Below are 12,069 nucleotides of genomic sequence, written 5' to 3'. Positions count from 1 at the left end.
AAGCAATCTTTTCTTACAATGTGTTGACATATATTGCTCTAAAATCAAGGGTGAAGGTCATCCGAAGTATTTATCTCCAGACCAAAGATGGGTTCAAACATCTCAAACAAATGAGTTAAACAGACTATTGATTCACAACCCGAAAGAAGGCGAACTATAATAAATATATAAAATTGTCTGCAACCATTTCAATAATAATTATCTATAAAAGTACTGACACTATATCAATGAGATTTGCTATCTTTTCAGTAAGTAACGATATGACGCTGACGACGTTTTAGATCACATTCTCAATCATGTTTAAGCAGAATCCCCAACCTGGACACAGGGAAGGACGGTCTGATGCTTAATAAGAACGAAAACTGAATCGAAGGTGACACTGCTGACAAACCGTATAGATTTAATTATTCACAGACCTTGAGATGAGGATCTTCGTTTCCATTAATTGGCCAACGCAGTCGCTTCTCGTTATATTGAATATGCTAAGTAAAGAAGACTATATGAAATGAAGCTGTATAACCTGCTCGTTAATTTCATTGCCAGACGGATGCAGGAAAGTCAAAGACAAGAATGCAGGTGAGGTCACAAAGTGTTAATGATGGCCGGTCAGTTATTTAATTGAGAGTAAAATGTGCATTAGTGATATAGTTTTTTTAATACTTCAATCCGTGCCTTGTGTCAGCCAAACAGATGTAATCTTGGCCAATAACCATGTAGTTCTAGATCAGAAGGGTACCAACGGGGCCCGCCGCTTCGTTGCCTGGGCTCCCCCGGGGGAATTCCGGCCGGGATCATGGCTTTGGCCCAAATCGGAGCCCCGGGGAGAGGACTCCCCAGAAAGAGAGAGAGCTGCCTGGCTGCCCAGAAATCGTCAACGGCACAGTTCTGCTACTTCACTTCCATTTAGTTATGTTATTTTTCTGTTTAACTGGTCCTTTTTCTTTATATAATGTAAAACTCTGATAGAATGTGAACAAGCCACCTTCACACTGTATGAAGCATTACACGCCTTGACAATATGATCTTCCTTTCTGTAACCTAAAAGATACATGTACTGTGAATTGGCCGTACAATATCGAAATCTCAGATTTTCTATCAGTGCAAAAATAAAGAATAAAAAAAATATTCAAAAAAAAAACTTGATACAAATGCATACAGAGGTATAATATATATATATAAATATAAAAAATAGAAATAAACAATAGCTCACTTATAACCTGTGTGCTCACAGATACCAGAACACAAACAGAACGATAAGTCAATCCGGGTCAGGAATAACAGAACACAAACAGAACCATAAGCCAATCCGGGTCAGGGATACCCGAACACAAACAGAACCATACGCCAATCCGGGTCAGGGATAACAGAACACAAACAGAACGATAAGCCAATCCGGGTCAGGGATACCCAAACACAAACAGAACCATACGCCAATCCGGGTCAGGGATAACAGAACACAAACAGAACGATAAGCCAATCCGGGTCAGGGATACCCAAACACAAACAGAACCATACGCCAATCCGGGTCAGGGATAACACAACACAAACAGAACGATACGCAAATCCGGGTCAGGGATAACAGAACACAAACAATGTACTAATTAGTGGGACAAAATATTATTCACTAAACAATGATCTGTTGTTCGTTCACATGAGTGGCAGGGGTGAAATAAGTAAGTAAAGGTACAAGTGCTAAAGGCATTTTTTGAGTTTTAATCTGTATTACACAGATGGTGTTGTACTATAGAGACCGTATGACTTTGTTAAGATTGTTCATTTAATTAAAACTTAAAAAAAAAACATTCTTAAAGGAACACTATAGTCACCTAAATGACTTTAGCTAAATAAAGCAGTTTTAGTGTATAGATCATTCCCCTGCAATTTCACTGCTCAATTCACTGTCATTTAGGAGTTAAATCACGTTGTTTCTGTTTATGCAGCGCTAGCCACACCTCCCCTGGCTATGATTGACAGAGCCTGCATGGAAAAAAAACTGGTTTCACTTTCAAACAGATGTAATGTACCTTAAATAGTTGTATCTCAATCTCTAAATTGAACTTTAATCACATACAGGAGGCTCTTGCAGGGTCTAGCAAGCTATTAACATAGCAGAGGATAAGAAAATCTTAATTAAACAGAACTTGCAATAAAGAAAGCCTAAATAGGGCTCTCTTTACAGGAAGTGTTTATGGAAGGCTGTGCAAGTCACATGCAGGGAGGTGTGACTAGGGTTCATAAACAAAGGGATTTAACTCCTAAATGGCAGAGGATTGAGCAGTGAGGCTGCAGGGTCATGTTCTATACACCAAAACTGCTTCATTAAGCTAAAGTTGTTCAGGTGACTATAGTGTCCCTTTAAGTCTCAATTACTCAGAAAACTCATGCTAACACATTAGTAATGATGGCTTGAACTAGATAATTATAGGCCTCCGTCCTGTCCCACCAGATTGGGGACCGATAACCTTGTCCTGTTTTATCATGTCTTGTTTTGACCACCTTCTGGTGACGCAAGGGAAAAAAGTCCACAAAAAGTTGGAGTGTGGAAATGTCAGACATGTGGTATCTCTCATTCACCCGCAACGAGCTGCCTCCTCTAGCGTCCAGTCTGCTTTATTAAGTTCTGCCACAGTACACGAACCGTCAGCAAATCAGATCAAGACACGAACAAGTGGTTAATGGGACGCACCAAGCTCCATGGTCAGAATAGGAAGTTAACTAAATAAAGCTAGATTTCTCAAGGTGTTCAAGATGTTCTGGACGACAGGACTGTTTTCTCCAACCCAGATCTAGGTGACATCAGCTCATATGTAGTTAAAATGTAAATCACTTCCTCCAATAAACTAGGTGTGTATTCTATATAAAGGAAGACTGGAGTGTTTAAGATTTGTTTGGCCTTGAAATTACTGCTATTTCTCTCATTTACTAAAAGTATTTCTAGTGCTTTGTAATAATGAAGGAATCTGTTCACACACGTTAAAACTCGGAGATTGAGCAACTTTGAGGCCGTTCAACATATTCAATGATTTCAACAGGTTAGCAGCTATTAACCAGTCAGCGGCAGGGGTCTGACGTGGGGATAATACTGGGATTGGCTCAGCCCAGCCCTGTATTGTGCGTTGAACTGACTCATTCTGATTGTGCCAGGTTTTGGGGACCCTAAATGATGCAACAGACGGTTAAAACTGGTGATTATTTCTTACCGGTGAGAAACTGGTCAAGGACAAACTTCCTGTATCAATAAATCCATATTTTAATATGGGATGCATGTAACATTACACAATGATACAATGACTTATCTGAGCTTTACATAAATCCTTTCTGAACTCTCAATCAACAAAGGATTCACTGAGCAAAAAAACAAAACAAACAAGTTAACAAGCAGGAACGCCAACGTAACCAGTGCGCATTAGAACACGGAATTCTGTATTTGGTAAAGAAATGTATTCTTATAAACATTCAGTATTCTGTCCGTCTATACTACGTCATACCATCCTTTAATAGTGTTTGGGATTTATTATTGTCATTCTGACCATTACAAGCGACGGACACCTGGGCATTTAAAGATACGATATAATAATCCTGTACTGAATAACAGAAAAATAAACAAAAATCAGAATGGCAGAAACAGACAAATTGGAGAATCTTTGTAACATTGTTCCTCTGGGTTACATCCTGCAAATTCAACATACAATTCACTTTATTTGTGAACAAGCACCTTACAGGTAGACTTGCTAATTGTACCATGTTTTCCTGGAAACGCATCACTTGCACATGAAAACAGCTGCCATACAGTATGCAGACTTCATATGCTGCAGATAGAAAATCACAATCTTAAAGGGACCACCTAACACTATAGTGTTTTGTTTTTTTTAATGAAGACATTTATTTTACATACTGCATGTGTAAGGGATGTGTCCAAGAAATCATGGCAGATCTGCTTGCCCTACTTACAATCACAAAGCTTTTTAACGGGATAATATTTACTTAGAAATATATTTAAATTTTTCTGCTGATGTGATATTTTCTCTCTTTGAGTCGCAGCAAAGGTAAGCAGCCAATAATGTGATATCAAAATCCTTGTGAACCAATTGAAGCACAAAACGACAGGCTGTGATCAGGTTTAAAAAACAGCACTTGGTGGGACACACACACACACACGCCACCAATATACACCCAGCCGAGTGCGTCACACAGGATTCTGCACAATGTCCCACTGAGGCCTAGCTTGAGGATGATCTACAGAAACGGTCCATAGGCTTCTTTTAACTTCCTGCTCCAAATTTCAACTTTCAGTTAAATTCTCTGAACTCGCAATTCACTTACGGCAATTCTAAAACCAATTTGGAGGAAACGCACTGCCATGTGCGCTTTCAGTTTGGGGTAAATTAACTTTCTGCTGAATTACGATATTTTGATTTAGCAGACTTGACACGCAAAACGGCAGAAATCCCAATACATCCCTTATCAAATATTTAGCAATCCCCAGCTTAAGGAGTAAGAACTCCAGGAAGGATATAGTTAAACTTGAATGATTCCTCAAATAAGAAGAATTGCTTCATGTGGCTTCCCTGTAAGACAACCAACTAGCCTGGATGTACCCAGCGTGGAAGTCATTATCCCTAGCAGGACTTGTAAGACAGAGGATGGGGATGTGGGAAGCAGTTATCAGAACAGAGAGAACAATGGTATTCCCAAACTATTTTTATTTCAGGCAGGCCTCGTCTGACGTCCCTCCGGCAGCTGGAAACCGAACCTTCCAGATGGTTCCTGCGTTCTTCTATCTGTGATCTGCCGACTCAGCACATTTCACCTGCCTCTGACAGTGCGCTGGTTTAGGAGTCTGGTTATATTACAGGCAATGATCATATTACGGCTCGCTTGGCAATGGTGTGATCATTAAACATGTATACACACGTGGCCGTGCACATATTTAGACTGTATGGAGAGGTGGACTGATCCCATGGACTGCCTTTAACCCATAGCAAGAGAGAGAGGGGTTTACTGCATACCTACCAAGTGTCCTTGTTTCAGAGAGACAGTCCCTGTTTTCAACTCAAATGTATACGATTGTCCTTTTTTTCTTTGTATCTCTGTGTTTATATCTGACCTTCATAGCCATACAACTTACAGCAAACTAAATGAATAAATTAAATACTTTGAGTTTTGTTCTAAATTACATTGCCAGTTACAAAAATGGCTACTGTTATGTCACGAGGTCATTTAAAAAGTAGTGTGTGTTTGTTTTTTTAATACGATAGGAGTCTGTCAGATTTGGCTTTCTATAACAGAGTGCCCTGACTATAACTGCAACTGTGCAGTGGCCCTAGAGTTTTATATTGTAATATCAACCATGCTTATATATATTTACTACACTTCTTATCCCTTTCAAGGCATGCCACCTTCTAGGAAGGGGTTGCAGCACCAGCAAATCACATGTTTACAGACAAGTGGACAAACGTTCCCTCAAACAGAACATAGAAACATAGACATGGAATACTGCCACGATTCACTTCCTCACGATCCATTCAAATCCGACCAGCAATGACTAAACAAGCACAAAGTTTCCACGCACCATAACCACTACAACAAACTATGACATAAGCTGTAACGATACAATAAGATTTAAATGCGTTCTAATGCCACCATAAGCTGTAATAATACAGTAAGCTGTAACGATATGAGCTGAGGTGATTATGAGGCTCAGAGTATCCCTTTAAGACATCTTTGGGAAAGGCACTCACGAGAATGCATATATCAGGGATCTACTGGCTAAGTATATTGTTTATTGTAAACTTCTTGTGAAAAAGAATAAAATAAAGCTGCACCTGCAACATAGATACAACAGGAAATACAAAGATATAGATAAGTAAATACAATGACATCCGAATGTCAAATTTCACAGTCTCACATGAAAGACAAAAGAAAAAACAAAGTGATCCTGTACGACGCCAGATTAACAGGCTATACAAAAAAAAGAGCAAACCCAGAATTTATAAAAACTGGATTGAAGCTCTGTAGAGATTGCCAGGGGGCTAAATGCAATTTTCAGACAGAATGTGGTAAATAAAGTACACATATAGTGCAATACTGTACGTATGGAAAATAGGATACAAAGCACAAACGCTCACTCTCACTCACTCACATTCTCACAGTGTTACTCACTCACATAACACGGAGCCACTCAGTGCACAGTATTGGGTACCTCAGCAGTATGATGCCAACCTCAGGGTATATATGCTGCGCAGGTGGCATGGACGTAACTGGCACTGGATCTGCTTCTTATTGTTATACAGACTAACATCACTAAAAGAGACATAAAATCATCTGTAAAACTGACCGGTTGCCAATCCAGAGATTCTGAATATTTCTACATCCTCTCAGAGGTCATTAGAAAGATGAACGTGCCAAAGCTGTAGTTTTGGGATCAGAGCGGTGTTTAAGGTACCAGGGTTCAGATACCCAGTGATGGCCCTGCCACAGACAAAACCAAGAACAGCCTACCAGACTAAAGACCACTAACTCCCATCATCCATCAACTCACTCAGAAACATGGGTATCTAACAGCCTTTGGCCCCAGGGCATTGATTACACACCCTGTATGTATATTGATATATTGAATGATCGAAAAATCACATTTAGCCAGGACAAGTAATTCTATATATTCAAAAGTAGAGTTTGCAGTCCTAACTATAGACAGATCACAACAGATCAGAACAATGAGATATGTACATAGTGAGCTAAACAGGGTTATTTACAGAACTCGAAATGGTGGAGAATCAATCAGAGAATAAATCGTAACTATTAGGACAAAATACAGTTCCATCATTTTCCAATCCAGATAAAATATTGTTGGTTTACAATGTTCTGTTCCTTGGCCAATCCTGACAATTTCCAGTTTACTGAGAAAACCTGACAGGGAGCTATTCACTTAAGTGTGACTTGTTGCACACAGATTTCTGCACTTCAAATGCTGATGGACTACAATTCCTAGAATGCTTTGCAAGCTCACATTGTAGTTCAATAACTGGGGGTGAGTGGGGTGGAGGGTGGACCCTCTTAAAGGGTTCATCCAAGCACCATGTCCATTTTAGTGATTTTCCTTAACGGTTTGCCCCATAACTGGGCATCGGGGCCGGGGTACTTCTGATACCATAACAATTACAGCAAGGTGTAAGGTTTGCGATGCCTGGAGTAACCCATTAAAATTTGTAGGAATAAACCGAATGTTGTGTGAGTCACATGGATCGGATTATTTGCTTAAATGCAAATTGTCAGGGATTCAAAGAACATTTAAAATTCTGGGCCAAAATGCCCAAACGGTAAAAATGTTCCAGCTATGTTTTCAACTATTCTGCCCTGAAGTGTAAAATCAATTCTGAATTCCCTTTTACCGGTAATTTCTGACATTTCACATTTTGATGAACAGCCCTGTCTGTTTAGACAGACATCCATCAGACACTCCCAAATTTTGGAGTGGGCGTAAAGTCCATTCGCCCCTGGAGAGCCACAAACACTGGCCCGGGAGTGTGCACATAGACCGTACCATGAAACAGGAAGCTAATATTTCCTATACACAGGAAGCGGACAATACAGAATGTAAGGCTGACACCTATCCACCTTTAGGCGTACATTTTTATTCTTCAAATGTTTGCACTGACCTGTCAGCATCCTCTTTTTGTTTCCCTTCCTAATGTAAATCTTTTTCCTCTTACGCTACCCATACCATACAGACAATGACAAGGGAGAGGATGGGCTTCCTCAAACAGTATACAGTATAAAGCATTTATTAAGGACATACATCCGGCTACGGTTTATGCAACACGTTTTGGGCACTAAAATGTTACGTGAAGAACCTAACTTTAATTGTAGTCCAAACGAGATTTTATTTAACAATAAATAAACACACACACAGAAACAACAAACTGTCCATTTCTAGCTACTAAAATATAAAAAACAACATAAAACATTCCTTCATTTTTCAATTATTTATCATCCTGTGTTGAAAGTCATCTTGCAAGGTAGGATGTTACAAAACACAAGTACATTATGGCAACAAAATTAAATGACAACAGAGTGTTTCATAATGTAATAAAAGCAGACTCCCCGGCAGGATCTTCCTCAGAGCAGAATGCTCTTTTGTTCACTGTAGTGGTTGTGGTACATGCAGTCCTTTCAGGCTTTTTATGGTTAATCAAACATTTTGGGAGGAGAATAAAAAGAATTAGAGAATTCCCTGTAAACCACCCTCTAGAGGTGATTCAAGTGTTCTTTTAAAGACTTTCCTTTTGCAGAGACAAAATTTAATCGGTAACATGCACTAACCAAGTAACTGCGCTAACAGTCAGACCAAAAAAGGTACTCTCTACCGCCAACCGCCATCATGACTGGGACAGAGAGATGCCTATATATGTCACATGTCCTAGACCTAGTATGTGGTTGAATGACTTGCTGGTGGCTGACATATCTCTATTCTTGACATCTATGCCAATGGCACAACAGCAAAGGCTGGGGAACTCAGACAAAACATAAAATGGAAACAGCTATTCAGCTATCCATTCGCTAGCAGGTTAGTTAACACAATGCACAGATCACATCGTAATCCTGTACGAGAGGAGTTATTAACTAAAGTGTGAATTGATGTTAATTCAAAGTAATTTCCAAACAGCTCTGTCACTCCTCAGGACTGAAAGATCAAACTCCGATCAAAAGTTTATATACAATTTACCAATTCAGCACAAAAATAGGTGCAGGCGGCTGTATATGGCGTAGCTTCTCCTTAGATCATACATTGTTTGATGTCATACACATCAGTTGCACCCTCACACTATACCCAACGCTGTCGCTTTCCAGAGCTCTCCACACATTATAGGCCTAAACCATCCGTCCATTCGAAGGAAACGACCATCTTTAGCAATAGGCCACCATCTTGGATTCCTTGACAGAACTTTATTATTAGCGTTATTAATTAAAATGCAAGTCCTTGGTTCTTCCAAGTCAGAGTTTATTTAGGCCACACTAGCCAAATTGGGGAAAAAGTCAGTTCTGTTTTAACCTCAGCTATTCTGGCCGATAATTTGAAAAACACTTTCAGGGCTATTTACAAAAGATAAAATTCAAAGTGAATTTAAAGGGACAGTATAGTCACCAAAACTGATCTTGCAAGCTTTTTAATGTAAACATTGAGTGCCTAGTGACACCTCCAGTGACAGTCACTCAGACGGCCACCAAAGGTGCTACCGGACATTCAGTGTCTCTACACTCAGCATAGGGGCGCTGAATGTTCCCCATAGCGATGCATTGATACAATGTATGCCTATAAGGAGATGCTGATTGGTGCAGCGATTTGCTGCGCATGCCCGATAGCCTCTCAATGTTTCCTGTGGGAAAGCATTGGACCAGTACTGCGTGGCGCTTAAAAACTTTTTAACCGGACGTACGGGTGGGATGGGGGGGGGGGCTAAACAGCTGTTTTTATTCATATGTATTCCTGACACTATAGTGTTGTCTTAAAGTGAATTTCAATTTAAGAACAAAATAGCTGAATTGGAAAAAAATCTAACTGGTTTCCTTGGATTTTTGTAGCATTGTGGGAATAACGGAACATTAAACATAAAAACTGCTGGGCTGTGCAAGAGAGGAATTCCATTTTACTCCTGAAAAATCACATGCAATTCACTGACATTCTCAAGCAAAACAAAACATTGTGTGTATATATATTATATATACACACACATACACATCTTGTGACAATGACAATTTCAAAAGCCACCCATAGCCAGACCTACTGGACCCATAACGAAAGGACAAAAAGAAGCCTCTTTGAAGTTACTGTAAAGCAGAGTGACGAGTAACTGGGGTAATTATAAAAACAATGTCTAACAGACCAATAATCCCACACAAAGCAATATTCTCCAATTATAAAGCAAGCATTTCAAGATACTACAATAATGTTTTGTTTCATACGCTGGCTTGAAGACTTTAGCATCATAAAAAGACTTTAGCATCATAAAAAGCGATTTTAATTAGCCCTCAAGTACCCGTTTTTTTAATCTAAGCACTTTTAATAATTGGTTGGTAATGATGAATTTTGAATGCCGGATCATATCAAGGGGCATGAATAGCCAAACAACTAAATGATCATGTGCCTAAATATTTGCCATCATTTATTATTTGGGATGTCAATGCAAAGATTGTATTTCTGCAGTTTATTAAATGACGTGAGACGGCGCGTGTTTACAAAAATGAAAAGAAGGGGAAAAAATGAATTCAAATATATTACAGTAAGATGCAAGGTTAAATTTACACCCAAAATAGGATTGAGACTGCGGTTTGAATGAAGCAGGATAACAGGGAGACGTGATCGACCAAGATCGCTACGTTTCCTGTCAAAGTATTTCCCAGAATCACTGCTCCCATACTGCAATACAACACCTCAAATTGGCCCTTTTAAAAGAGTCTCGGTAACGGCAAATGTTGGGGGGATGCAGCATAATTCACGACCCCTATCCCTACGTATGCTCTGAAAATAAATAAATTATTCACTGGATTTTCCCAAAATCAACTGTGACTCAGCTATGCCTGCTGAGGGAACCCTGACGCTGACTCACGATATCCTCCTGACTGCAATGGATTGTAAGCTCCTGGGCATATTTCTATGTCCGGAAGCTTTAAAAGTACCATCAGATCACAGGCGCTGAATGTAATAATCTGGGCGTCCTTTACGGTGCTAAATGCCTGCACAGCAAAAAAAAATTGTCAATTATTAAAATTAATCTGTTGTAATGGCTTGCGCAGCCAGATGTTCATGTGGCTGCATAGAAATTACCTCTGCTGGAAAAATGGGCTTAGAGCATATTTTTCATATAAAAAAATCCCTCCAAAACATGATCTCCAAGGATTTTTAAACCTCTCCCCCTCTCTAATTAAATAACCAAATCTGATCAGATCAGACGGTGCAGTGTGCTTTTCAGTACAACGTTTTATTAGACATGCAGCGGTGGAGAGAAGCAGGTGTGGGTTGGTATTCAGAGAAATCTACAATAATAATGATTTGACATACAGTGCAATGATCTGCATCCACCCATCAGGGGACAGGGGTAAGGTGGGATTAATGTGACATTTAATTGTGCAGCTCCTGCAGAGCCTGACACTAACTGCAGGCCAACAGGCACCCACAAGTGCAAAACATATTTATTGCACCCCCCAAACAAAAACAGCTGACATTAGAAATGCATTAATGATATGTTGGCAGAAGAGCTTGCAATTGGTCCTCCCATTCAGCATATACTGGCAAAGCACAGAATGCATCATGTAAAGGCTGTACCATCATGACATTTGCTGCAGCCCATCCCCCACCATCATACCAGGGGGAATGCAAGGAGGTAGTGGCAGCAGGATGCTCTAGTCTAGGCTGTACATCCATCACACAATCCAGCAATCAGAGAACACTCCCATCACTGCAAGCAGCAATGAACCCCTCCCTGCCCACTCAGCCCCATGCCAGGCTACTTACCTATCCCAGGGGCCACATAGATGAAATAGAGGAAGGATGAGGAGAGGGAGAAGAGGAAGAGCACAGCCAGCACTGAGCGGTTTGGGATCCTGAGAATCCGCCTCATTCTGGGGAGAAACATGTTCCAGGTGGGGTGATACAATGTGTCAGTGTGTCCCAGGGAGGATTGCTGGACAGACAGGGGCTAGGATCCCATGTGGGGGGGGGGAGGGAGGGCAGTGCAGGATCTGCCCTGGGAGGGAGAGAGAGCTGCTGGGGGGGGCAGTGCAGGAGCTGCCCTGGGAGGGAGAGAGAGCTGCTGGGGAAGCCCTGGCTGTCTGGCTGACACTGGCCTCAGCATGAATGGGGACAGCAGAACCCAGCAGCCACCGGGGGCGGGGCTTGGCCGGGAGGGGCGGGGCCTGCCAGGGACTGTCTGCAAATAGCACAAGGAGGGGAATAGTGAAATTCTCCCTTCATTCCCAACTGGAGCAAAGCCAAGGAGGGGCAGGGGGCAGACACAGCTAGGGCAAATGGCATTCATCCTAAATAAACTCAGTGTCACACCTTAATCAAAC

At 40.8% G+C, this 12,069-nt stretch overlaps 1 protein-coding gene across 1 annotated transcript in view; it reads right to left on the bottom strand.

The window, feature by feature from the left end:
* Positions 1 to 11,714, bottom strand: part of B4GALT5 (beta-1,4-galactosyltransferase 5) — a 42,952-nt gene extending 31,238 nt beyond the window's left edge. Inside the window, exon 1 of the mRNA XM_063425676.1 lies at positions 11,513 to 11,714. Coding sequence (XP_063281746.1) covers positions 11,513 to 11,633 — 121 coding nt within the window. The 5' untranslated portion in view covers positions 11,634 to 11,714. The remainder of the gene's footprint in view (positions 1 to 11,512) is intronic.
* Between the last annotated feature and the right edge of the window lie 355 nt (positions 11,715 to 12,069).

Source organism: Pelobates fuscus, chromosome 6, assembly GCF_036172605.1.
Source record: "Pelobates fuscus isolate aPelFus1 chromosome 6, aPelFus1.pri, whole genome shotgun sequence".
NCBI classification, from domain to species: domain Eukaryota; kingdom Metazoa; phylum Chordata; class Amphibia; order Anura; family Pelobatidae; genus Pelobates; species Pelobates fuscus.
Note: the sequence above shows the minus strand (reverse complement) of the source record. Positions and strands in the feature narration are given on the sequence as shown.